General features: G+C 44.8%; 2 protein-coding genes across 2 annotated transcripts in view; both read left to right on the forward strand.

Moving 5' to 3' along the window:
* The first annotated feature begins 1,010 nt into the window (after positions 1-1,010).
* ZCCHC10 (zinc finger CCHC-type containing 10) lies at positions 1,011-12,867 on the forward strand. Its single transcript, XM_065644235.1, has 4 exons — positions 1,011-1,093; positions 4,183-4,344; positions 7,520-7,561; positions 11,055-12,867. Exons 1-4 carry the CDS (start codon positions 1,011-1,013, stop codon positions 11,323-11,325), a joined length of 558 nt encoding a protein of 185 aa, XP_065500307.1. The 3' UTR covers positions 11,326-12,867.
* Positions 12,868-15,312: 2,445 nt separating this feature from the next.
* AFF4 (ALF transcription elongation factor 4) overlaps positions 15,313-23,197 on the forward strand; it is a 45,892-nt gene continuing 38,007 nt past the window's right edge. Inside the window, exon 1 of the mRNA XM_065643789.1 lies at positions 15,313-15,678. The gene's annotated coding sequence lies outside the window, so the exon portion shown is untranslated. The remainder of the gene's footprint in view (positions 15,679-23,197) is intronic.

Below are 23,197 nucleotides of genomic sequence, written 5' to 3' on the forward strand. Positions count from 1 at the left end.
AACCCTGAGATTGTTTAATGGATAATGGTCATGTGCCCACACCAGTACCAGAATTCATCTTCTCAATTGCACTGAGATTTCTTTTTCTGTCAGTGTGGCGTAGAGAAAGTTGACCCACTAAAAATTAGTGTGTTACTAAATGCTTCCAACAATTCAGGAGTGATAATGAGTTTAATTGTTCCTTTCTGAAATCTAGCTAACATTTTTTTGGGCCTTCATGTTATGACCAGAGAGCCGTGACGCTTCCCAACCTGTCGCACAGCTAAAAGCTGGAGAAGCTGTAGCAGGGCACCTGCAGCTGTGCTGAGTTATTCATGCGGACAGACGAAGGTGAAGGCCTGCAGTGTCCCCGCGGGTCTGGCCCGGCCTGCTCGCTGGCGCAGGCAGCTCAGGGGTGCGGGGTGGCGGGAGAAACCCGGATCCATCCCCGTCCGTCCTCAGCTCCCGCTGCTGTGTCAGCCACGGGGCCTCCAGCAGCCGCCTCAACCCGGCACACACACAGAGCTTATCTCAGTGACAGGCCATTCTGGCGCTTGTTTCAGGTACTTAAAATTACAAGTGTTAAGAAAAACGTCAAGTTTTAAAGCGAGAGGCAGGTTCCTCGAGCGCTTTGCCAGAAGGGAGTTCGCGGAGCTGAGGCCGAGCCGCTCGGCAGGGCCCGGGCCCAGCGGGGCCGAGCGCCCTGAGGAGCCGCCGGGCGCCGCGCCATGGCGACCGGGCGCTCTGGGGCTGCCGGAGGGGACAGCGGGGACGAGGCGGACAGCGGAGGGATGACGAGCCTGCAGGGCCAGAGGCTGCAGGGCCAGGGCCCGCGGGCCGGCCCGAAGCCATGAGCGGCCCCACAGCGCGGCCCCGCGCCCGCCGCTGCCATGACAACACGAGAGGAGGCGAGACGAGCCGGAAAACACAGCCCGGCCAGAGCGGCCCCTCTGGCCGCGGGGGGAAGTTTGGTCTCTGTGGCGGCCGCCGCTGCCGCCAATGGGAGGAGGCGGCGGCCGCCATGGCCCAGCATGCAGCGCGGCCCCGCCTCACTTCCCGGCCTGGCCGCTAACATGGCGACTCCCATGCACCGGCTGATCGCGCGGAGACAGGCGTGAGTGCGGCGGGCGGGAGGGGCGGGGGGGTTCCACGGGCCAGCCGGGGAAAGCGGGGGGCCGGCGGGCAGCGCCCGGGGGCGGCCGGGGGAGCGGGGCCGGGGCAAGGCTGGGGCGGCGCGGCCGGGGGTGTGTGAGGGCTCGGGGGGTGTGTGAGGGCTCCGAGCCCCCTCCTCGCGGGTGTTCTGTATCCCAGGCACAGTTACTGCTCGTCCGTAAGGCAGGAGCCCCGAAGGCCGGCTGGGGTGAGCCGGCTGGGGACAGCGTCGCAGTGAAATGATGCGGATGGACACAGCTGTGGAAAAGGAGAGGAACTCTTCAGACGTTGAGCTCAGGTGTCAGCGCTAGTTAGCAGCGTTTTGGGAAAAGGCCGCTTTACAGGTGGTGGCCTGCCATAGTTTAGTGAAGTGGCTAAGATCTCGTGATGCAGGCATTTATTGAGCTTTGCTGCAAACTTTGAACAGAGTTCAGAAGAAACAAGGTCTATGTTCATGTTACATTTACACAACAGTAAAAGAAAGGGGAAAAAATCCAAAAGAAATCAAGTGGCTTTTACTGAAATATGGATATTGCATTCAAGTAATTCTATCAATACCAAAGGGATCTGATTGCAAAGTTCTGAAATGAGGAAAAGCCAATGTTTTTGCTTGGTTGTGTATGTTAAGTAGATGCCTCTGTTCCATTCTCATGTATTACTTGTATTATTTTTTTTTTCTGTTTCTTTCACACTTTTTTTCTTCCTTAGCATAATTTGTTTATCATGTTTCAGTTCTTGGAGTGTGTTCAGATTTTTTTGCCTGGTCATAAGAGTGGGACAGAATATGGATGATTTCTGCATTTTCTTTCCTTTTTTATTGTTTAGGGGGTTTTTGTGTGTTCCCCCCCCCCCCCCCCCGTTTTTGCATGGAAAGTAACTTGGAATTTCAAAGTACTCATGGAATGAGTTGCTATTTTTATGTGAGTCAAGGAATGGTTCCAGCCTTTGCTTCTAGGTTGTGGTCGTTGTTCCCTGTTAGAAGTTTAGTTCAGTCTTGTGCTTTTCATTAGTGTTAAACCTTGTTGGTGCTGATATGGTATTTATAGATCTGTACTTGTTGAGCTATTCTGATCTGTTTTCCTGGTAATTATTTTGCTTTTAGGGCTTGAGCCTTATCTTTTTAGCTTACAGAGAGTTGTCTGCCCTGGTCGCGGGAGTAGCGCTAAAGCCCTGGAACTACTGAGTTATATTATCATTGCTTTAAACTCCCTTTCTGTTCCTGTGGAGCCAGGTCTGGGCTGGTTTGGGACAGAAAAACATTGACTTTTTTTGGTTTTGTGTGTTGATGAAGCGGAGGGAGTGGCCTCATTCTGCTTATATGTAACTCTTGTGATAGAGCCAGAGTCCAAGGCAAGACAACACAATTCAAAGGCGTTGGGGTTTTTGTTCATTGCTAGACATACTGCTGCCTGTTCAAGTCTGACTTAATGGTGCAGCATAGGTTGGAAGTTTAATTAGTTTCCTAGTGCTCATTCAGATCAGTATTTCTACGGCTGGATAATGAAGCTAAATACTCTTTGCATTGAAAAAGTGGTAGATGCTCAGAACACGATTCCCTCGGAGATGTAGAATTGTCACAAGAGGTGAGGACTAGAGTTGAAGAAGCTGTTCACACCTTGCCTTGAAATTCAACAATCCTTTTGAGAGCAAGCCTCTCACCACTGCTCTGTCCCTTGATGTTGTCTAAATACTAAATGAACAGTCTTGGAGCCTCCTCCTAATTAAGCCAGGGCTGTTACTTTCAGATAGTTTAGATGGGCTGGTCTTGAAAAATTAGAATGTTGGTGTTTTGAAAACAATGGTAGAAGGTGGAAATAAGTTACAGCAGTTGCAATGAACTGCATGGGATCCACAAAGTCCTAATTTTAGTCCTGGCTCTAGAACTCATTTGTGATTCTGGCCTTGAGTGAGTCACTTGACTGCTGTGTGAGCTTCTTTGTTTGTAGAGGAGGAGGGTGTTTGTGAGAAGATAACAAAACAGCCTCAGAATAGTGGCGTGAGAACCAGCGTATGAAGATACGAGTTTTCTGTCTTACCTGGCTTCTAAAAATGATCAAAGGCTTTTGCCACAGTGCGAAAACTGAAATACGGATATGAAATGCTCACTGATAGTTCAGGTGCTTGGGTGGTACAGAGGAGGAAGTGAACTCTTGCTTGATTTACATTGTACAAAGTCAGCAGGAGTCTGATTGTTCTTATGATAAACCCTCTGCCAGACTTTAATGAATCTTAGTAAATTCAACTAAGCTACAACCAGGAGCATCTCTGAGCCCTGGGCTCTTGGTGAGAATTTGGCAGTTTGGTACTTGAGTGTTAAATTCCGGGATTTGGAAATGACCTGCTTTTTACTAGTGGTGTTCTAAAACATCATTTTAGTTATTTATCTGAAGCAAGCTAGAACCACGTGCAGTTATTGGGTAGTAATAAATTGTGTGCAGCGTAATCATTCCCAATAGCTGTTGTACAGTTCTCGCCTATAATGCTAAAAGCTGTGCCAATGAGCTTGATCCAAATGTGACTTTGGTGATAGGATTAATCTTTGGTCACTGACAGAATGGTCGTAGTAGCATTTTTCAAAATGTTTAAGTTGTTTACAATATGTAAAGGGGGTGGGAAATTATGGAATCTTAAGCATGGGAGAAAACTGCAAGGTAGGTTAACTGGCAGCTGGGATGAAACTAGATGTGAAATTCAGGTGCGGTTGGTGAGTGTGTTGTTGCCAGTTGATGTCAGTAACTCAGCATTTGCTACTTTAGCAAGAGATGTAGAATGAAGCTGTGGAATAGAGGGAAAGTGTCTTTTTTGTTCTCTGTTATGGATAGTTGAAATGAGAATGTTTCAGTAAATGGAGATGTTTGTCTAAATTCCGTATGTATTGGATGTTACTGTTCTTGTCCTGATTTAAGATGTATAACAGCTAAAGCATCCAAGAGTGTCTGGTGTAATCATAACTACATACACTGCTAAGAATCTGTATGATTTTAAAAAAGCTTTTTCAATAGGTAGAACAGACTTGGAATCAGTCACTTAAGTAATTCTGCGTTTTTATAGGGAGGCAAACAAGCAGCACGTGAGATGTCAAAAATGTTTAGAGTTTGGACATTGGACATATGAATGTACAGGGAAGAGAAAATACCTGCATAGACCTTCGAGGACAGCTCAATTAGCGAAAATTCTTAAAGAAAAAGAAAAGCAACTACTACTCCAACAAAGGTAAGAGTGGCAGAATGAAAATGTCTAGTTTGTTAATGAAAAGGTAATTTTGTGTGGGGGTGGGAGAGATGGTGTCCTAGACCATTTTCTGCCATCTTCCAGACTGTGATGCTTGCTTAATATTGGCGCTGGTTTGTATGTCAGGTAGAATATGTACACTCAGGTCCCACAAAACTGAAATGTTTTTCATGAGCACCTGCTCATCTAAAAAGCGCTTAAAACTTTTTGGCCTGTCTGAAACAAAAAAGTGCATTAAGCTGAAGTTACAGTAGTTGGAGCCATTGTTTGTAATGGGATCCTGTGTCCTTGGGTACTTGGTTTCATGTGTTCATGTGCTGGTACAAGCAGGTTGGTGTGAAGACTGTAAATGTATTTATAATAAAGAAGCAATTCTTTCACTTCTCTCTAGGTTTGCTGTTAGACTGTCAGTTAAACCCAGGTTTTCTGGATGCAACGTGACAGTGGGTCTGTGCCAGCACAGCTCCTGTGCTTCTCTCATGAGCTGTAATGGTTAAACAGGTGAATGACAGTTGGATTATCAGGTGGTTTTAACTCTCAAGCGTAAAGCCGAAACATCTCACTGAATTGTGTAATTATTTTCCTTTTTGACATGAGAAAATGAAATATACCTGCAGCTAAACAGAAAAATATAAGCAAAACTCTGCATGTGTAATGTGATTTCCTTTCCACTTTGTTCTGTGAGTAGACTTCAATGCTCCCCCAAGTTTAATAATTGTTTTAACAAGCAACTCCAGGTGACAAAGAGAAAAATAATGTAGCACATTAGTCTCCCATGAAATTCCTATGTATGAGGATCTTTGTTCTGCCATGGCAACTGAAATTTAGTTGTGGGAGCTGGGGAGCTGCCACCTCAGCCGTGCTGAGCCAGGATCATTTACAGCCAGTGCAGGTAGAATTGTGGAGCATTTGGGAACACACCCTCTGTCGCTGCCGCTTGCAGCTGGGTGTGTGTGCCATGGGTCGGTACTGCTGAAATTAATTCTGATCCAAGGAGTAATTCTGAAGCAGTTGTAATCCCCTAGCATTGTAGGTAAGAAATCAGGAGTGGTTTGCCCCTAAAACTTGCTCCCTTTGGAGACAGAGTTTGCAAGAGTTCTTCAGAAACTCAAGGTCTTTCAAACAGAGTTTAAGACTCAGATTATTTCCTTGTTCCTTTCCTGCCCTATTTCTGTTGAATTCTGCAGGTTAACATTGGAGGACAGTGAATTAAGGGTGAAATTGCTTGTTGCCTTGCCATTGTGCTTGAGTCTGTGTATGGGATAATGTTATATAGGAGCTACAGGACTGTCCAAAACCTGTCACGAGTGGAGTGTTTTTAGCTGTAAGTCTTAACAGTCCGCAGTGCAAGGGGTGTGTGGTGTGAAAAGTCAACTCATAAAAGGGAGACTGTGTATCCCTTAGATGGGAACACTTTTCAACCCTGCTTAAGCTGAGCTGGACTCCTACTGCTTATATTATATAATCATAAGTTCTCTGAAGTGCCTTAACTGTGCCGTGAGGCATCCAGTTCCTTAGAGGCTGATGTTACATGTTCAAGGATGAAGCTTATTCTTCATGGAAAGAACCATTTCCTGAGTCACACCTTTTGTATAGTTGGCTTTGGAAGGTTATTTCACGTCTGCAGAGAAACTGGGTCTCCTACAGGCCTGCTTCAAAGTATTCATATAATCATCTTTAAAGATCTAATAATGAATCATTAACCAGAAGGCAGAGTCTAATGAAGTTAATATTTACTTTTGACAACCACATACAAGATTTTTCAGCATTGACTCATTTCAGCAGTTGTTCCAGGATCCTCCTGTTTGCCCAGTGTTGACCCCACGATTCTTATGGACACTATGGAGGTTTCACTTACTGGCACCAGTAAAGCCCAGTGCTTGTCTGTCCTAGAGTAAGAGTTGGGAAGGAAGGAAAGGTGAGAAAATGCTCGTTCCTCAGTGATGTTACTGCACTGAACCAAACCAGGGAGCCTGAGTCTTATTTCTGGTTTTGAAGACAGTGGGTGCCACAGGCAGAAGGACCAGGTGTCACAAAGGAGATCTGGTGATCTGCAGGGGATTGACCCCCTCAGTTGTGTATTAGTAATAGTAATTAGTGATGGTTCCATCGAGTGGTGAATGTATACTTATATATACATTAAACACTAGAGGGAGGCACAGACCTGTGCCACTGCAGCCGGGTCAGTCACAACCTGAATTAGGTCCCATCTTCTAAAAGGTACTTTGGGATCTAATTCTGTTCATTCACAGTGACTTCTCTTACCTGTGAAACACCTGGTTACCTGTAGTGAGGGTATAAGGCTTTAATAATATAAATGTTAACAGCATTCAGCAATACAGAAGGAATTATAATTTGGTTTGAAACGTGAAGATCAGTGAATTGTCCTTGTTCTGGCAGGAGGTTGTGGGGAATGTGGAAAACTCTTCTGTGTAATTATAATATTTCCATACCATACATGTGAAAATTTTAAAAATGTAAAATCTCATTTCTCTGGCATACAAATGTCATTGAGTACTTCTATTGAAATATGTATTTCAATGCATTGAGAAGAGCATGTGGCTTGTACATTTGACTGGCAGAATTTTATTTTCTTAAAAAAATCCAGGAGTGAAGACTGGTTAAAAAAAAAAAATCTAAGTGTTTTCTTAAAAAGAACTTTCTGTGAGTGTGTGAATACATGGAAATCTGAAACACAAATAGCTGGAAAGCATCAGTATAAATTGTGTCTTTTTGTACTTGAAAGAAATACATGGTGAAAGCTACAGAATAGTTCAGTATTTTATCCTTTGTTTCAATCAATTCAGTTATTGCTAAATTGCTAAACACAGAACATTTTTAGTATCCTTATCTCCTCCACTTTGCCCATCCCAAAGTGTTGTTGTCCGTATAATATGAAGAGTAAGGCATACGTAACACAGAAAACTAGAGGTGAATTGCAGCTGCTTTTTTTCTTTCCTGATCTGTGTGTATTATTGTTTTTCTGATTTGAATAGTGACTGAAAAGAGATGCCAAATGAACTTTGGGTGGTGTGGCTCTCTGCTGGTGGGATACTAGTTTTCTACTATTAAACTCAGCTCCGCCGTGCCTCTATTTATTTGATTTTTCCTACTGCATTAATGAAAGCCATTGTTTTTTTTTCTCCCCCTTAATTAGCACCGGAGAAAGTACTGCAGAAAGAAAGACCAAGAAAAAAAGGTAGGTGGGGAATGCTGAGGAGTTGTGCAGCTGTTTGGGTGCATGGCCTTGCACTGGGAATGGTGGTGGGGGATTGGGAAGGGCTGGGGGGAAAGGCAGGATTGCAAACAGAGGTTTGATTTTACTGCTTGTAGCCTGTCACAATGATTCGTATGACAGACATTTGGAAAATTTCTACTCCTCCCTGCTCAAAAACTCTAAATTTTTTTGTCCTCTGCTTTTCTCCCTACTGATGGTTCTATCTCTATGTGATCTTGCCTCAATAATAAAAATCTCCCTATTTCTGCCTCAAAGTTCATCAAGTGTATTTTAAACAATTGTGCAAGAATGGCATACTGGTTTCTAGCCTGTAATCGCTCCACCTACTCGTCTTGCTCTCTCTCTCTTGTTGTTTTCATCCCTTTCTTATAGCCGCTGTCTCTCTCTGAAGCTTTGTCTAGAGAATGAAATAAAGCTTCTAAAAAAACCCAAAAAACAAACCCTAAGACCAAACCAAACCCCCTCAATCCCAGACCAAAACAAAATCCAAGAAACAAACCTCCCTCCCCCTAGCACTAATGCGAGCCAAGAATTCTTTGTCTTTTGACATTATTTCTACTTCACTTTGCTGTAACTTTTGCTTGGGAATTCACTTCTGTCTTCAGTAGCAAACCCCTTTTGGGCTGTAACGTTCCTGCTGATCACGGTGTGAGTTTGATTTGTGGCCAATGTCTCTGCAGTAGTAGCCTCATCATCTCTTTGCATTTAGTTGACCTCTGTCTCTAATCTTCCAAAAACAGTTTTCAGAAGATTTTAAACACTAGGCCATTTGCTTTGTTTGACAGTCATTACTTAAGCCACAGCAGTATTTTAAAATGCCTTTATTTTAGGCTGTCCTGTGGAATGTGGCTTTATTGGAGTGCTTCTTGGAGAGTGTCTTAGTTCTGCTATCAGAATGTTTTATCAAAGGCTCCTTTCTCAGTAGTGCCCATTTATTGTTAGAGTTACTTAAAACTAGTGAGCTGATAAATGAACAGATTTCTAAACAGTGGTTCAGACCTCTTCCTGCCTCAGCTTTCTCATACGCCGCAGCCTTCTGCTCGGGTTATTGATTTTCAGGGTGTTTGCACTCTAAACCAATGCAAAACTGAAAAGAGCAGAAGGATTTATGGGGGAGAGGGTGGTTTGGGAATGTTTTCCTTAAAATTTTAAAACTCTTCTAGGTTAGAATTGTTATCTTGTTTTTATGCAAGCACTGAATCCATCAATATTAGGTTCATTTCTGGAACATTTGCTATTTATGTATTTGTTATGATACAGGAAGAATTAAATGCAAAAAATTCAGCAAAGTGTTACCATTGAATATATTAAGTTCCAAATTAAGAAAAAAAATGCAAAGGTTAGGGGTCTGGCAGTAGTGAGCACTAACCTTTCACATAGTGTATGTTTGTTTTGATATAAACAGTAATAAGCTACAGGCTTAACCAGAAAGACAGGAACAGGCGAAGCAGCTGTTGTACGAAGTTGTGACCTCAGGTGGCACGGAGCTGCTGGGGACACGTTGGCTGCAACGTTCCCACGTCCCCCAACGTGTGCATTATTAATTGAAAGACCACTTCACGCTCAGATCGCACAGAAATCTACCTGTCTGAAGGGTAAAATCAGGTCTGCCCTTGTTTCTTCAGGCACCCAGTTGTGGTTGTGCCCAAAATTGTAGATTTGATTGAAGTAGCATGTTTCAAATCCCCTGGGGTTGTTAGATGATTGCAATAGAGTTAGAAAGGACTAGGAATCTCAGAGAGGAGATAACAAGTGTTACAAAATGCAGCCGTTATTCCACGACTGGCACATGGGATCGTACAGGACACTGCCACTTGTGAACTTGTTTTGAGGAGAGTGAATGCTTGTCTGCTGGAGAAATTTTGTACTTCTACAGTGGTTTAGTAGACCCAAAAATCTTACGCTGACCAATCCATAGCACCTGGGCTGTCACATTACCTAATTAGGACAAGGTGAATCAGTGAATTTTATTTGCTCCCATCTCCATCCTCTCCCTGTAACTACCAACAGAGCACATATTGCATCACCTGAAAACAAGTATCTGCTTGTTTTCTCTCTCATAGATGTAGCTATTGCTTTCCTCTGGGAGAAGCAGTACTGTTATGTTCTGATAGTTCTGTGAGTGCATTTCAGATTATAACCTAAATATTTGGGCTCCACGAGCTGCTTCTGTGGGTTCCATGACAGGTGTTTAGGAAAAGAAAGTTCAATCAAAGTTATCATTAAGGGGATCCTCCGAATAATTCTTGTCCATATAAATGGGTCTCCACATCTAATTAAACTTTGAACTGCTAATTCCATTTTTTTGTTGTTGTTTTCCTCATCTTAAGACTATTTTTTCCACCAACAGTGTCTGTATTTAACCAGCCCTTACAGATTTATTTCTGATAAACAGCCTTTGTGTCTGCATGCAGAGAGATAACATCACAGGCGTATTATAAAAACTTCAGTGGTTTATAGCTCAATATGTGCATCCAGATTTGTCAATTGACTTGGCCATGGCTGATATGATGAAAAACATTACTCTTTTTCTAACAGCCTTAACATAGCCATTTCCTGAGTTGTTATATTTAACCAAACTCTCTGATAAACACTACTACATTAATTTTCAAATGGAAAGTGGATTCTGCACTGTTATATCTAGCATTTTTGCATGCTGCTTGGTTGACTTGGCAGGAAGTCGGGTGAGTTAGTGCCTTTACACTTTGTTTGGAGAAAGATCTGCGGGATAATTTAATTTTACTTTCTTGGAATTTGTATTACCTTAATCAGGGACCTTGATCTTGAGAACAGCAGCAGCCTCAGTAAGGGCTAAAAATGAAAAAAAAAAATGCAGAGGGTACAGAAATCCACTTTGGTGTGTTTGTAACTCTGTCTTCGTCATGGACTGTGTCCACCCCTTCTCCTCCACCCTGCAAACAGAAGTGTCCTGTCGCAGCAGGTACTTTGGGTTCTTTTGCCAGGAGTCATCTAAGAACAGTTTCCGTTGAATGTAATTCTGACATTTGTGAAATCACTGAAACTTCCACCAGCTTATACATTGCCAAAATTTCACTCCGTATTCCTGTGGTGTGCCAGGGAACGAACTCGTCCTGGTTCATTTTCCCAAGGCTTCAGCAGTGCAGGACATTCATACTTCTGCAGCCTTTTTCTTCTATTTAGCCAAGTCAGTAAAGACTCTTGTCATTACTATGAACAAAATCCTCACCAGCTTTCAAAATGGTCCTTTTTCTGTAGCCCTGTTCTGCTTCGTGTAGGTGATGTCACTCTGCTCAAATGCCCCAAATGCGTTTGTTCAGAACCGGAGGGGTGGGGGGGATTTGTCTTGGATTGTCAGGCCTGGAAGTTTTCAGAGCAGATAACTGATCTCTGGATTGCAGCACAGCTAAGGAACATGGTAAGGAATGTTGTCTCCAGCAGGCCTGTTCTGATCTGTGTCTTTGTTTCCTTCCAGATCCAGAAGCGTGACCAGTTCCAGCAGCAGCAGCAGCGCCAGTTCGGCTGGTGATTCCTCATCTGACAGTGACGACTCTTCTACCTCCTCCTCTGATGATGACAGCGACAGTGACGAGAGCTCCTCTACTTCCTCGTCTTCTCCATCCTCGAGTAGCACGTCCTCTTCTTCAGAGTTTGAATCGGATTCTAGTTCCTCCAGCAGCAGCAGCAGCAGCAGCACAGAGAGTAGTTCCGATGATGAGCCACCAAGGAAAAAGAAGAAGAAATAGTGTGGTACAGTCTGGAACTGTTGTTGAGTGAATGTTAACGCTCTGCAAAGGTGTTTTGAGCACATGGTTGCCAAACCGTTTAACTGGTCAACATTTCTACTGCTAAAACTTTATAAATGTTTTGCATAGTTGTTCATAGGACATGAGAGGTATTAAATGGCAAGTGAGACTTACTGAAAGAGTATTTTTGTGATTTATCCTTTTATGGAAAATTTACTTTTTTAGTTCAAAAAATCTATCATCAGATTTGTTTATATGAGCTGAGGTCCAGTAACCTGGATGTTTACATGCTGGAAAGCAAAAGCTTTTTATTGCAGATCGTAATGTGCATCATATGCTACTGCTCCGCTGCTGACAGCTTGACTTACACGTAGAGAACCGTGTGAAGCATCAGCAGGCAAGGTTGGGCAATGCTGGCTGTGGAGCTGGCGCTGCCCAGCCCCAGGGCACCGCCAGGACCCTCAGTCTCACCGGTAACAAACCTATTCTGTGCCGCAGAGCTTTTTCCTGATGGCTTTTCCTGATGCTTCCAGGACGAGTCTTAACTGCAACATAAAGCTTTAAATAGTGTTCATTTGTTAATGATCAGTATCCCACGTGTGCGCCGTACGGAGGCTTTAGTCTTTTGGACTTGCCTGTTTCCTTAGCTCGTGTCTGTGTGGTGTGTTCTGACGGTGTCTCTGGCAGCAGGGTCTGGAAGAAAGGAGCAGTGCACAGTGCAAGAATTAGGACTGATGCTGCTTAGGAGGTTCATCTTTGTGCCTTTTTTTGTAAATTCAATGTATCCTAGTGAGAGAAGGGCTTGAGTGGGTGTTTTTCGGAACTCCATTAGATTTCCGTACAGAATATGGTCAGTAAAATCAGAGAAATAGTAGTAACAAACAAAAACAGGCGCTATTTTCAAGGAGATAGAAAAAAAGCTATTTTCACTGGATGCTCAGTAAGAGAAGGAGTCTCCTTTAAATAGAGGTCCCAAAGGAAAGTGTTTCCCTCTTGATATTTTTGCAAAAAATTGTTGTGTAATGGAGGATTACCAATCGTGGTGTTTGGCACACAGTGACTGGCATTATAGTCTGCAGTGTAATCGGTCCCTGATTTTTATGTAGTTGTGTGTACGTGTCCATGAAAATCTGACATGGGAGAAGTTAGTGGGGAAAAAAAAAACCATGAACACAACAAAAGCAAAATCCAAACATACTGCAGAACAATTATTGCTATTTGCAAACAGAGAGTAATTTGTTATTTTGGTGGGTTGAAGCAGTTGGCATTAGTATTTGGATTTGTGATGCAGTCTCTTAAACTCATTTTTGGAGCGCACTGTTTTGCGGGAGGGGGCATCACATGCGGAAGAATTCTTAAATATCTTGGTTTAGGTAAAATACAGTAACTAAACTATTTTTTATATTTTTATGGATAAAGTAGTGTCTAGAGTTACTTTTGAATAAACTGTGCATATTTAAGTGTTTGAAAATATCTATGTTGTGTGTTTTAGTCTGTAATCATTACTGTGTTTTACACAACATTCTGCAGACTGTAAATAAAATCCCAGAAAATTGTTTAATTCTTGAGTGAATGTACCATTTAATGGGAAAAATTAATAAATTATTAAACAGTAGTTGCTAAGTTCATGCTTAATGCAAATGTGATATAGTTGTGCTGTTAAGACCATCTTGTACATTCATTTATTTAGTGCTGCTGCGTTTGTGTGCAGATGGTTTGGTCAGAAGTGTGTTGCTTCACACCAGTACATTAATTCTCCCCTTTAAGTTGTCCCTGCCAAGAAAAGAGAAGTTTAAGGTGGTTGGACCACTACTAAGTACTGAAGTGAGTCATTAACGGAGGGGGTTGGTTTGTTTGGTGTCTGCAGTCGGACAAATCGGGTCCATTCACAAGGACGAAAGGAAACGCTTGTGCCTGTTGGGTTCTGTTGTGGGAGCTACGATAAGGTAACGCAATTACAGATGATACTAGGGAGACCTTAATTTAATTTCTGATCCGCTGTTGGCTCACGAGTGGAGATCCAAAGAGAGGGATTTCTGCTTTCACTGAATATCCGATATCGCCAAATGCTGGTTAAGTCTGAGACCAACCATAAGTCCCTCTGTACTCAGATTTTAAAAGAAAAAGTTTAATTTCAAATGAAATATTTTGGGGGTTTTTTTTAATCGCCCTTTTTGTTTAATTTGTCTTTACATATTCTTATTTTACAGAGTAAAACCCAACCAGCCTGTCAAGAGCCTTACCAGTTCATCTTTCACTAGATCTTATCCTGATACCTTACTGGATGCCTTGATTCAATTTTTTTTTTCAACGGGAAAGGTATTTCTTTAATTCCTGTCTCCCAAAGCTCTAGGTTAAGTACAAAAGATCATTATTCAAAACAAAACACAACAAAAAAACCCCCCAACAACTAAGTAGAAATTGTTATATTTCCTAAGCAGTTACATGAGACCTGTGTAGCTCTGAACAGCCTCCATTTTAATCCTCGTAATTACAAGTGAAGCTGCCGTTGCTAATTGAAGGGAAGCAATTGGTGCAGCCTCCTAGAAAAACAGCCCCAGGAAAAGGCATCACATTTCAAGGAGAAACACTGTGAACTGGTGGGAGAGTGGAAAGAGGGAGAGACAACCTGATCTGCCAGTCCAGGGCTTTATTAAATCAAGCATCTGACGGTCAGAAACAGTGTTTTGGGTGCCCCCGATGAAGTCGCGTTACACAGTCTCTCGTGGATTGATGGATTATTTTTTTTTTTTGTGGAGGAATCCTTAATAAATAGGACTTTTGCTATCAGCTGGATTTCATTTTTAAAGAAATGGATCAATCTATCTTAACCCCATGAGTTTAACCTTCTTTATGAAGTTATACAAGGACGCAGTTTCAAAGCATCTGTTTGAAACTCCCTGAATTTATCCAGCTCTGCCTTAACCAGACCCTGAGACACCCGTGGTGTCCGAGATGGATCTTCACGGCCTAATTGTGTTAACTGGGAAGTGTAAGGGGGCCAGGGGGCAATACAAGACATAATGGCAGAGTGTAAGTTTAACTTTTGAGATTGGGTATATCAGAAATGCCAGGGGCAGAACATAACCAGAAACACCACTGAAACCTGATAAAAAGGGGTATTTTTATTATTTCTCGTTTGTTTCTGTTATTTACAGCACAGTGGTGCGTTCTCAAAGCAGCTCCTTGCCCAGATGGAATAGGGAAGTTGGAGGTGCGTTTCATTTTGGGGGAGGTTGGGGTGGTTGTGGTGTTGGTCTTATTTCAGTGTTGTAACAAACTCAGATTGAGCTGCCAGTTAAAACAGTTACAAAGGGTTTGAGCTTGGCTCTGGGTTTAAACTGGCACGGTGGCTTTTTACGGCGTGTCTGGGCGGGGGGTCCCGGAGCCCGGGTTTGGGAAGATCTGTGTGCTGGAGGTCGTTACACCTACGAGGAAAAAAAGGGGTTTTGCACCATTCTGCTGTACTTCACTGACATATTTCAAACAAATAACAAAGTATTGCTTTTAAAATATGAATCTAAAGTAGAACTATGTTCTAGTACATTTCAAAATCAGCTGAAGTGGAAGAACTAGTTTTTGTCTGAAAATGTTTCTATAATACAGTTGTAGGTTTTAGAATTAATTACGTTTCAGGTTATCAAATAATGCGTTAATGTGCAGGAGGAGGGTGGTTCTTCTGCAGCGCGACGCCGCCATTTCAATCCGTACCGGCTGGCGCGGGAGCCGCGTTTTAAGGGGCTTTAACCGCTTTTTAGCGGTTCCGGGGGCCGCGCGTGGTCCCGCCCGCGGTCCCGCCCGCCGCCGCCAGGGGGCGCAGCGCGCGGGGTCGCTCCCCGCGCCCTCCCACGTGACGCGCTCGCGGGGGGCGGGGCCGCGGGCACGCCCCCTCCGCCTTTCCGCTTCGCGGGGTCACGTGCTCGCGGAGTTCCCCCCCCCACCCCCCGTCGGCGGGTCACGTGAGCAGCGGCGGCGCGGGGGTTGCCGGGAAGCGCGAGTGCCCGGCTGCGGGAGGAGCCGCGGCCCGGCCGGACGGAGCGGCCCGGGGGCACAGGCCGCTCAGGCCCACGGCGCCGGCCCTCCCCGACCTCGCCTCGCCGCCAGCCCCGCCCCGTCCCGCGATGGAGCGGCGGGACCCCTGGGGAGCCGCCGTCGCCTCCCGCCTGTGAGCCGTTCCCCCTGCCCGGGCCTTGTCCCCCGCCGGGGCCGAGCCCGCCCCTGCGCTGCCTGGGCCGGCGGTGACTCGGCGGCGGCGCCCCCGCTCCCTCGGGCCTCTTCGTCCCCCTCTCCCCGCCCGGCGGGCCGGTGGCGGCCCCAGGAAATGGTCCGGGCCTAGCGGAGCGGCCAGCGGAGGTGAGAGGCGGCTGGGACCGGCAGGGGGGCACCGGGCTGACCGGGACCGGCAGCGGGGCAGGGGACACCGGGCTGACCGGCGCCGGCAGCCCCGCCGGCGGGGGGAGGGCAGGATCCCGGGAGCGGCTGCCGTCGGACCCCACTCTGCCACCCCCTTCCCCGGCTCGTTTCCCGGGGAGCTTCCCCGGCCCGTCCCTCCGTGCCAGCGGTACCTGCGCGGGCCCGGCCCCGCCGGGCTGCGGGTGCGGGCGGTTCCCGGCCCGTCTCTCCCGCCTCAGCCCGTGGCGTTTCCCCGCAGACGGCCGAGAGCAGCCACACACCGGCGGGACCGGGGGGCTGTGCCGGGCACCGCTCCCCCCGGCCTATCCCGCCGGGTTCCTCTCCCGAGAGAGCAAAACCTGGGTGGCCCCCGTTAAAACCGACATTTGGGATGGGTCCTGGTGCTAACGGGGCCGGTGCGTTCCCCTCTCTGAGCTGTCGTGTTTAATCGTGTTCCAGTAATTGACGTAAGGGCTTTGTTCCTTCCCCTTTGCTCTCCGTGTTTCTCTGGGGATGGAACGGGGAGGGCTGGGGGAGACTGGGAGCTACGCTCGTTGTGGGAAATGGTTTCGGGCAGGTGCTGGTGAAGGTCGGGAGAACAGAGACTCAGGGGTTATTGACCCCCAGTCACATTGTCCGTGTGAGTGAGCAGACAGTTGTTATGTAAAGTGTCATCCCTGGTGAGGGTTATGTGTGATCCAAAAAGTGATTGCTTAACATTTCTGGAACCTGGGCTGACAAGTGCTTTCCCCCCCCACGCCTCCAATGAACAAAAAGCAAGGAAGTGTAGAGATGTCTAATGCAGATATTAGTGCTTTCAGTTGCTGTGTCGTTTATTCGCTTGAAATGAGAAAGTTGTTAACTTCACGTTGGGGGAAAACTGAGTGTGTTTATACGCGTATTGCAAATACAGCCTGCGAAGAGGATGTTCTGATGCAAAGAGAGCTCCACTTTGCAGGAGTGGGCCCCTCTGTTTCACAGCTGGGCTCCTTGGCTTATGCTGGCCTTGCTTGATCGTTTACTTGGGGAGATTCTGGTGGTTTGAAATGTTCCCGTGTTTCAGTGATGTCAGGCAGACCTCCCACCCGCCTCTGTGCGCAGAACAGGCACTTACTCAGCATCAGTCGTCTTGTGCAGCTCGAGTCTGTGCTTTTATTTGTCACCTTATTGCCAGTTCCCTTCTAGCTGCTGAACTGCTCCTCATGGGTGTATTTCTCGTTCCTTATGTTTCTTTAAAACTTCCGAATATCTTAAGTCCTTGGAACACTGTGCTTTGCAGCCCCAGGGTGTTGTTGCGAAATAGGATCTAGTCAAGCGCTTTGGAGGAGTTCTTGTACACTCGATTTGTCATTTTGTTATCTCCTGTAATGAGAGACACATTATTAAACTCATGTTGCTGCTGCTGTGTCCTCTGCCTCAGCAAGGTGCGACATATAGAGTCTTAGTCACGTAGGTTGTGTGTGGTGTTACACTGAACTTATACAGCAGCTTGTCATGGTAATTGTGCAGTTCTTGTTGGTCAGTAAATAGAAAGAAAATTTTATGCTTTGGCATTATTAATTTCTTGGCTTTATTAATGTCTCAATATTTTTTTTAAAATTTCCTAACTGCTACGCTGTGTGTTTGCAGCTTTGTGCAAGAGCAAGCTCTCCTGTTGAGCGGTTTTAACAGTCATGAGAGAAAACAGTAAATTTCAACTCTAGTCTCAAAAACAGTTTCAGGTCCCTGATATTTCCTTTAAACATCTCTGCAGTTCTTGTTTTGTGACTTTTCTCCTCTCTCTGAAACACTGAGAGAGACTGAGCCCCTGGGGAAGGTTTTTGTGCAAGAAGTCACACAGCAACCAACAAAAAAAGTAGTTCATATATATATTTGTGTGTTTTACGTTCTTCCCAGTTATAATGATCTGAACTTCTTAAAGCATAATAAAACTTCAGGGAAATAGTACTTGGATTTCCAGGTTTTCTTTTTAGTAGGCTGGAATGCTTTTGCATGGTTATAACCCAACTATTTGATGAGAAGATGCTGCGTATTTTTATCTGAAAATGTCATACAATTCGCATTGTTCAGGTTTTGTAGATAGTTACAGCAGAAATCTGCCCTGGCATTAGTCGGTAGGTAATAAGTTGGCACGTACGCACTGGTTCCTCCTTCCTTTTCCAGCGCGCAGCGGTTGGCGAGGATGCTCTGCTGCACTTTTTCCGCTGTGGTTGCTCCTGGGTGTCGGGTGTGACTAAAGACGTATCTGACTTGTGTGATACTGGCTGGGAGAGCGGGTCCAGCACCTTTGGAAGCGTCCAGGGACTCTGGGACCAAGTGGTGGGCAAACCGCTGCCCCTCCTGTATTTTTCAGTGCTTGGAAGAGTCACCATAACTGCTTGTAACTGCTTCTGGTGCTTCCCTTCCTGTCCTTCCTGCTCAACCTTGCTTTGTGAGTGTTTTAATCGTTGCTGCTCTTACTCTTTGCTCCAGATGAACAGAACTCTGCATTGTTGAGGGTGGAAATATTAACCAGTGATACCTGTGTCTGAGGCTGAATCTCAAGGGTTGGGACATGAAGTTGGCACCTGTCCTGTGGGCAGGGTTTGTCTTTGGGGTGTGCAAAGAGCACGAGCATCTTCCGAGAGGCTTCTCTGCAGCCGCGTGTGTGGGGCTGGGAGGGGCCGGTTGCGCGGTGCCGGGTTTGGGGTCTGCCTGTCTGAGGATGGAAGGGTGGTCTGGAGATTTTAGTGACTTTGAGGTTTCTTTTCTGCTGCAGTAATTGTTCTCAGCCACATAATTTCAGATTGTTACTCACATGTGGTTTGTTCTACAGGCGTATTTCCTTTCTCCAGTGTTACTAGAGTCTCAGTTACCTTCAACAGAGGCTGAGAAATAACTCGAGTCCGCCTGTCTTGGAGTTGATATAAAGAAAGAAGCGATGTTGATGTCATTTTTTTCTAAGTAGTGAGGAAAAAATGCCCCAAATTGTGGGGGGATGGAGAGGCTGTAGGGTGAAGAGGGACTGTCTGGAAATGAGTCAGGAAACTTGAATGGATGACTTTTAGGTAGAGGAGAGTTAGCTGTGTGTAAAATATATTGGTAACTGTATTAAAGTAAGAAAATAAGAAATCAGGTATATAGAATTACAAAACTAAGGATGAAAGAATTACCTGGCAATTATTCTTCTCTTGCAGGATGGTTCCTTCTCTGCAGTTACTAGTGACTAACATGATGCTCTCCACTTGTGATGTGACGGGTTCTGTCCCCGCTTAGGAAACAAAACTGCCCAGGCTCGTGCTCCTTCCCGTCAGAAAGCTTTTCTCCTGAGTTCTAAAAGTAGTACTGCTGTCTCCTGTGGGAATCCAGATTTCATCTCTTTTTAGATACTTGAACTATTCCTGTTGAATTGAGGTTTCGCATTTCGAATAATTGCGTTAGTGCTCTCTGAGATGAAGATCTGCTGTTTTCTGCTGGCTGTGCCAGCTCCAGCCGTGCCGTCCAAACGCCGTTTTCCCTGTAGCCGTGATTTGTTCGCCTTGTGCGCTTGTGTCTCACTGGTGTCTGCCATCTCCCCAGGCTCTCCAGTTCTTACTGCTTTCCAAGTTTCTTTCTCCAACTTTGTGTTTCAGCCCTTTTTCCTGATGTAGTGAACTGTATTTTCTCCCCCAGTGCATTAGCTTGTCGTTTTTCAAGTTGTCATGTCTCTTGTTCTTACTTGATCCATTAATTCTTGCTGATGAATGTAAAACCAGGTTTATTAACTGGCAGTAGCACTGAGTGTCAACAGGAAAAAAAGAAAAAAAAATCTCCTTGTGCTCAGTACTGTACAAACATTGAAGAAGTTCCTGCCCTGAAGTCTTAAAGTAATTTTCTGCTGTTAGCAGCTCATTAAGAAAAGTTTTCCAGCACTTCTGTCTGTCCCAGCAGCACCTCACCAGACAGCTCACAGCCGCCTTTACTGATCTCTCTTTATGACAGTTCGTCTCAGTTTCTGTGCGTGTCATAACGTTTATTGATCATTTGCTAGAGCGTGTCACTTTCCATGTTTTATAATTAAACAGAGTGTACTTTACTAATATGATGAACCTGTAAGGATTGTGTTTTTCAGGACACAGTTAGTTGTTCCAGATCTCCTCCCTGCCGCCCCACAGCAGGTCCTTGCTGATACAAATAATTCCCAGTAAGGGCACCGGGAGCGCAGACCCGAGGAGCAGAGGGCAGGGTCTGCTGCAGTTCTCTTCGGCCTGAGCAGCGTGTTTATTTTCCGGCAGAAGGTTGATGTTCCCCCGTTATCTGCAGTTGCCCAGAGTAGCTTTAAGCTTCTCTTTCAGGTTGGACTCAAAACTTCCCTCAGCTTTTCAGTTCAGTGGCTCATTGGTGGCAGGGCAGAAGTGCCCCCTGTGTGTCCCCCAAGGCGCGGGAGTGGCTCTGCTGGCTCGGGGGGTGTTGGAGACTCTGTCAAACCAAAGCGGATCCCCAAACTTGGTGCTTTTGGAACTCTGCCGCTTGTACTGTGTGCACCGTTAAGATGCGCAGGCGCCCAGGTTTGGGGCTGTGACTTTGTATTCTCCTGGAGACGGGGGCAAGCACTTGGCTGGATCATACGTCATTGTATTTACATATGTTTTCCAATTTTAAGGGAAAAATATTGTATTTTTAATTTCTAGAACCAAACATTGGCAAAATAGTGTTTCTAACCAGTGACCAGTTAAAAAGTACTCTTAGGCAGTAAAAATTGTTCAAGCTCGTCCTTATCTCAGATTCTACGGTCTCACCGCGGTAAACTGCCCCATATTTGATACTTTCCTCAACAGCTTTGGTTTCTGCTGAAATGTCCCACCATCAAACAGTCTCTTTCCTATTTGTCATTGAAGTTGAGCGGGTACGTGGGAATCTACTTGGAGAGTTAAATCATGGTCGGTGATGGGGCGGCGACATGAGACGTGGAAACGTGTTTCAAATATAGAAACCAAATAAATGTGAGGGGGGCAGAGCAGATGTTGTGCGGCTCCCGCAGCCGCGTGGAGCCTGTGGATCCCGAGGCCGGAGGCACCTCCCCGTAGATAGAACGGACTCCAGATAAATTGCAGCCACCCCGGAGCCTTATAAGGCAATGTTAGTGCAACCGGTCACAGCACCGGGAGATGGGAAACGAGTCCTGGTGGCTTCATCTGCCACCGCGGCGCTTCTGCTCGGGGCTTTGTCCTCTTGTGCTTTGGGGCTGGGAAGAACAGTCAGAAATGCCAGAAAATGCACAACAGTCAGGCATTTCCTTCATGGGATCGTGTTGCAAGTGTCTGTTTTAAATGAATATTTACACTCATATTGGTTGTCTGTAATATTTTTAATATAAATTATGCATCAAAATACTGTGCTAACGTTGCTATGACAGATCAATAGCGGCTCGTAATTGTACACCTTTGTACATTCACAAGTGGGGTTTTTTTTTGTTTCTGTATTTAATTTCCAAAAGGCGTTAAAGAGGTTTCAGTGTTGGAAGTGTTTAAATGCTTTTAATCAGGCTTTGATGTGCACAAATCATTAAAGCGAGTAGGATGAGGAGATAAGAGTCCACAGTTCTCTTTGTACAGTTTGGCTGCAGAGCAGCTAAGGGAGTGGTTTTCCTATAAGGGAGGTAAAAGCAAACAAAAAAAAGCCGCATCAAAATGGGAATGGAGTTTTTGTGTCATGTTACGTGTTTCGTGGGCAGAGCAGTAACCAAAGTTTCTGGAAAAAAATTCTGAAATCTACCAGTTTCATTTTGCAATGTTCCATTACCATTAGCATAAGCATTTCTGTATTTAAAGATAATTAAAAAATTGCTTGGTCAAAGTCCAAATCTGTAAAATTGAGCCATTAAGATAAAAAATTCAGAAAACATTGAATATAGGGGAACAAGTTAAAGAACTTAATGGAGGAAAGTTAAGTTAGCAAGTTGTACTGAATTCTGGCATAAATAATAATAGTAACCTAATGGAAGTTACTGCGTTTGGGAAACGCTTGATTTTTAAAAGCTATCTTAATATTTTGTTCTTTTCACTTCAAGGGCCTTGAAGCATAAAGATTGGCCAAGATGAGATAACACGGGCTGATATCTCCTGTCTTTTCTTGATGTGCTGGGTGGTCCTGCGTGGCAAAGAGCTTCCCCATGCTTTTGGTTGTGTGTTTTGAGTCGGTTTTTATATATTTGGGTGGGTGGGAGGGAGGCGAGTGGGGGAGTTTCTCTTTGTTTCTTTGAGATGTACCACAAAATCCAGAATTTGCAGTTCTTGTGTAGCTCAAAGCGCTCTGACCGCTGTACCTGCCCTATTTATTGTTTTACAGTGATTTTGGCCTTCTGCTGCTGATAAGATAAATGAGCATCACATGAAAATGTTAATCTGGCACAGTGAAAAGCACGGTGTAGGCTGCCTTGAAAAGGTTTTTCCTGGAGCCGTGATTACTTCTGACGAAATATCTGCACCAATTATATTTAATGAGGAAAAAATACAAGTGAGAAGTTTGTACCATGATACCTTCTTAGCCAATAATTACTAGAAATATGTTTTACTAGCAGAAAGTTTTAACAGGGAGTCTTCAGCTTAAATTTGTTAATCACTAATAACCTCCTAAAAGAAAAGACTCTTTTTTCTTCATTTTTTTCTCCAATTTTCTCCTTTTTTAAGGAAAAAGTTGCATTCTTTTATGGCCACATGAAGCAAGATCTGTGCTGAGTTGGCGATTAAAGATGTTTTCATGGTGTCCTCTTCACATACCTAATTGGCCCAAAGAGCTCATGTTGATTAGTGTGTTTGGGTTTATTTTAGTGCAACCCGATTGCCATTTGCTGAATCCGAGATGTGACACAGTGTGTGGGGCCGCGGGCTCGGGGTGGGCACAGCCGGCTGGGCTTCAGTCCTGCTTTCTGTTTGAGAGGAGCACAAAATACACATCTTATTGGCTGGTAGAACGCAGCCATTTTTCTAGCAGGAGTGTACTTTGTATTTAGATAATTTGTTTTAATCCATTGTAAAACTTAGTATGTTAAAAATTATTATGTGTAAGTAAATAATTAATTATACCTTGGCTTGTACTTGGTAGAATTCGGTGAATTCCCCGGAGGAGCTGCTGTGGGATTCCTGGGGCACTTAGAGCAGTTTTATCTGTTCACAGAGACCTTACCAGGTTGGAGCTTTGTAACAAACTGACACGCCAAAAGTGTCTGTGCAAACTCAAGTGGCCTATTGCATTCAGTGTTTCGAAATTCAACTGAATTTTGACAAGACTTGTGCAAGGTTGCTTGTGCTTTTCTTTAAGTTTGTACAAGAAAAAGTGTTTTTTCTGCTGGCAAGATTCGGTGAGTCTCACTGATTTTAAGTTATATATATTGTTAGGATTCTATGCTTTGCAGCTTCGTGTCTGCCTTTTAGCTTCTAGTTAAAGGTCCGTTGGGAGCCGCAGTTCAGACCCGGCTTGCACAACGCTCGGGCTTTTCATCAAATGCAGAAGTTGAATTTTT

The sequence above is a fragment of the Caloenas nicobarica genome, chromosome 13 (assembly GCF_036013445.1).
Source record: "Caloenas nicobarica isolate bCalNic1 chromosome 13, bCalNic1.hap1, whole genome shotgun sequence".
In the NCBI taxonomy this organism is placed as follows: Eukaryota; Metazoa; Chordata; class Aves; order Columbiformes; family Columbidae; genus Caloenas; species Caloenas nicobarica.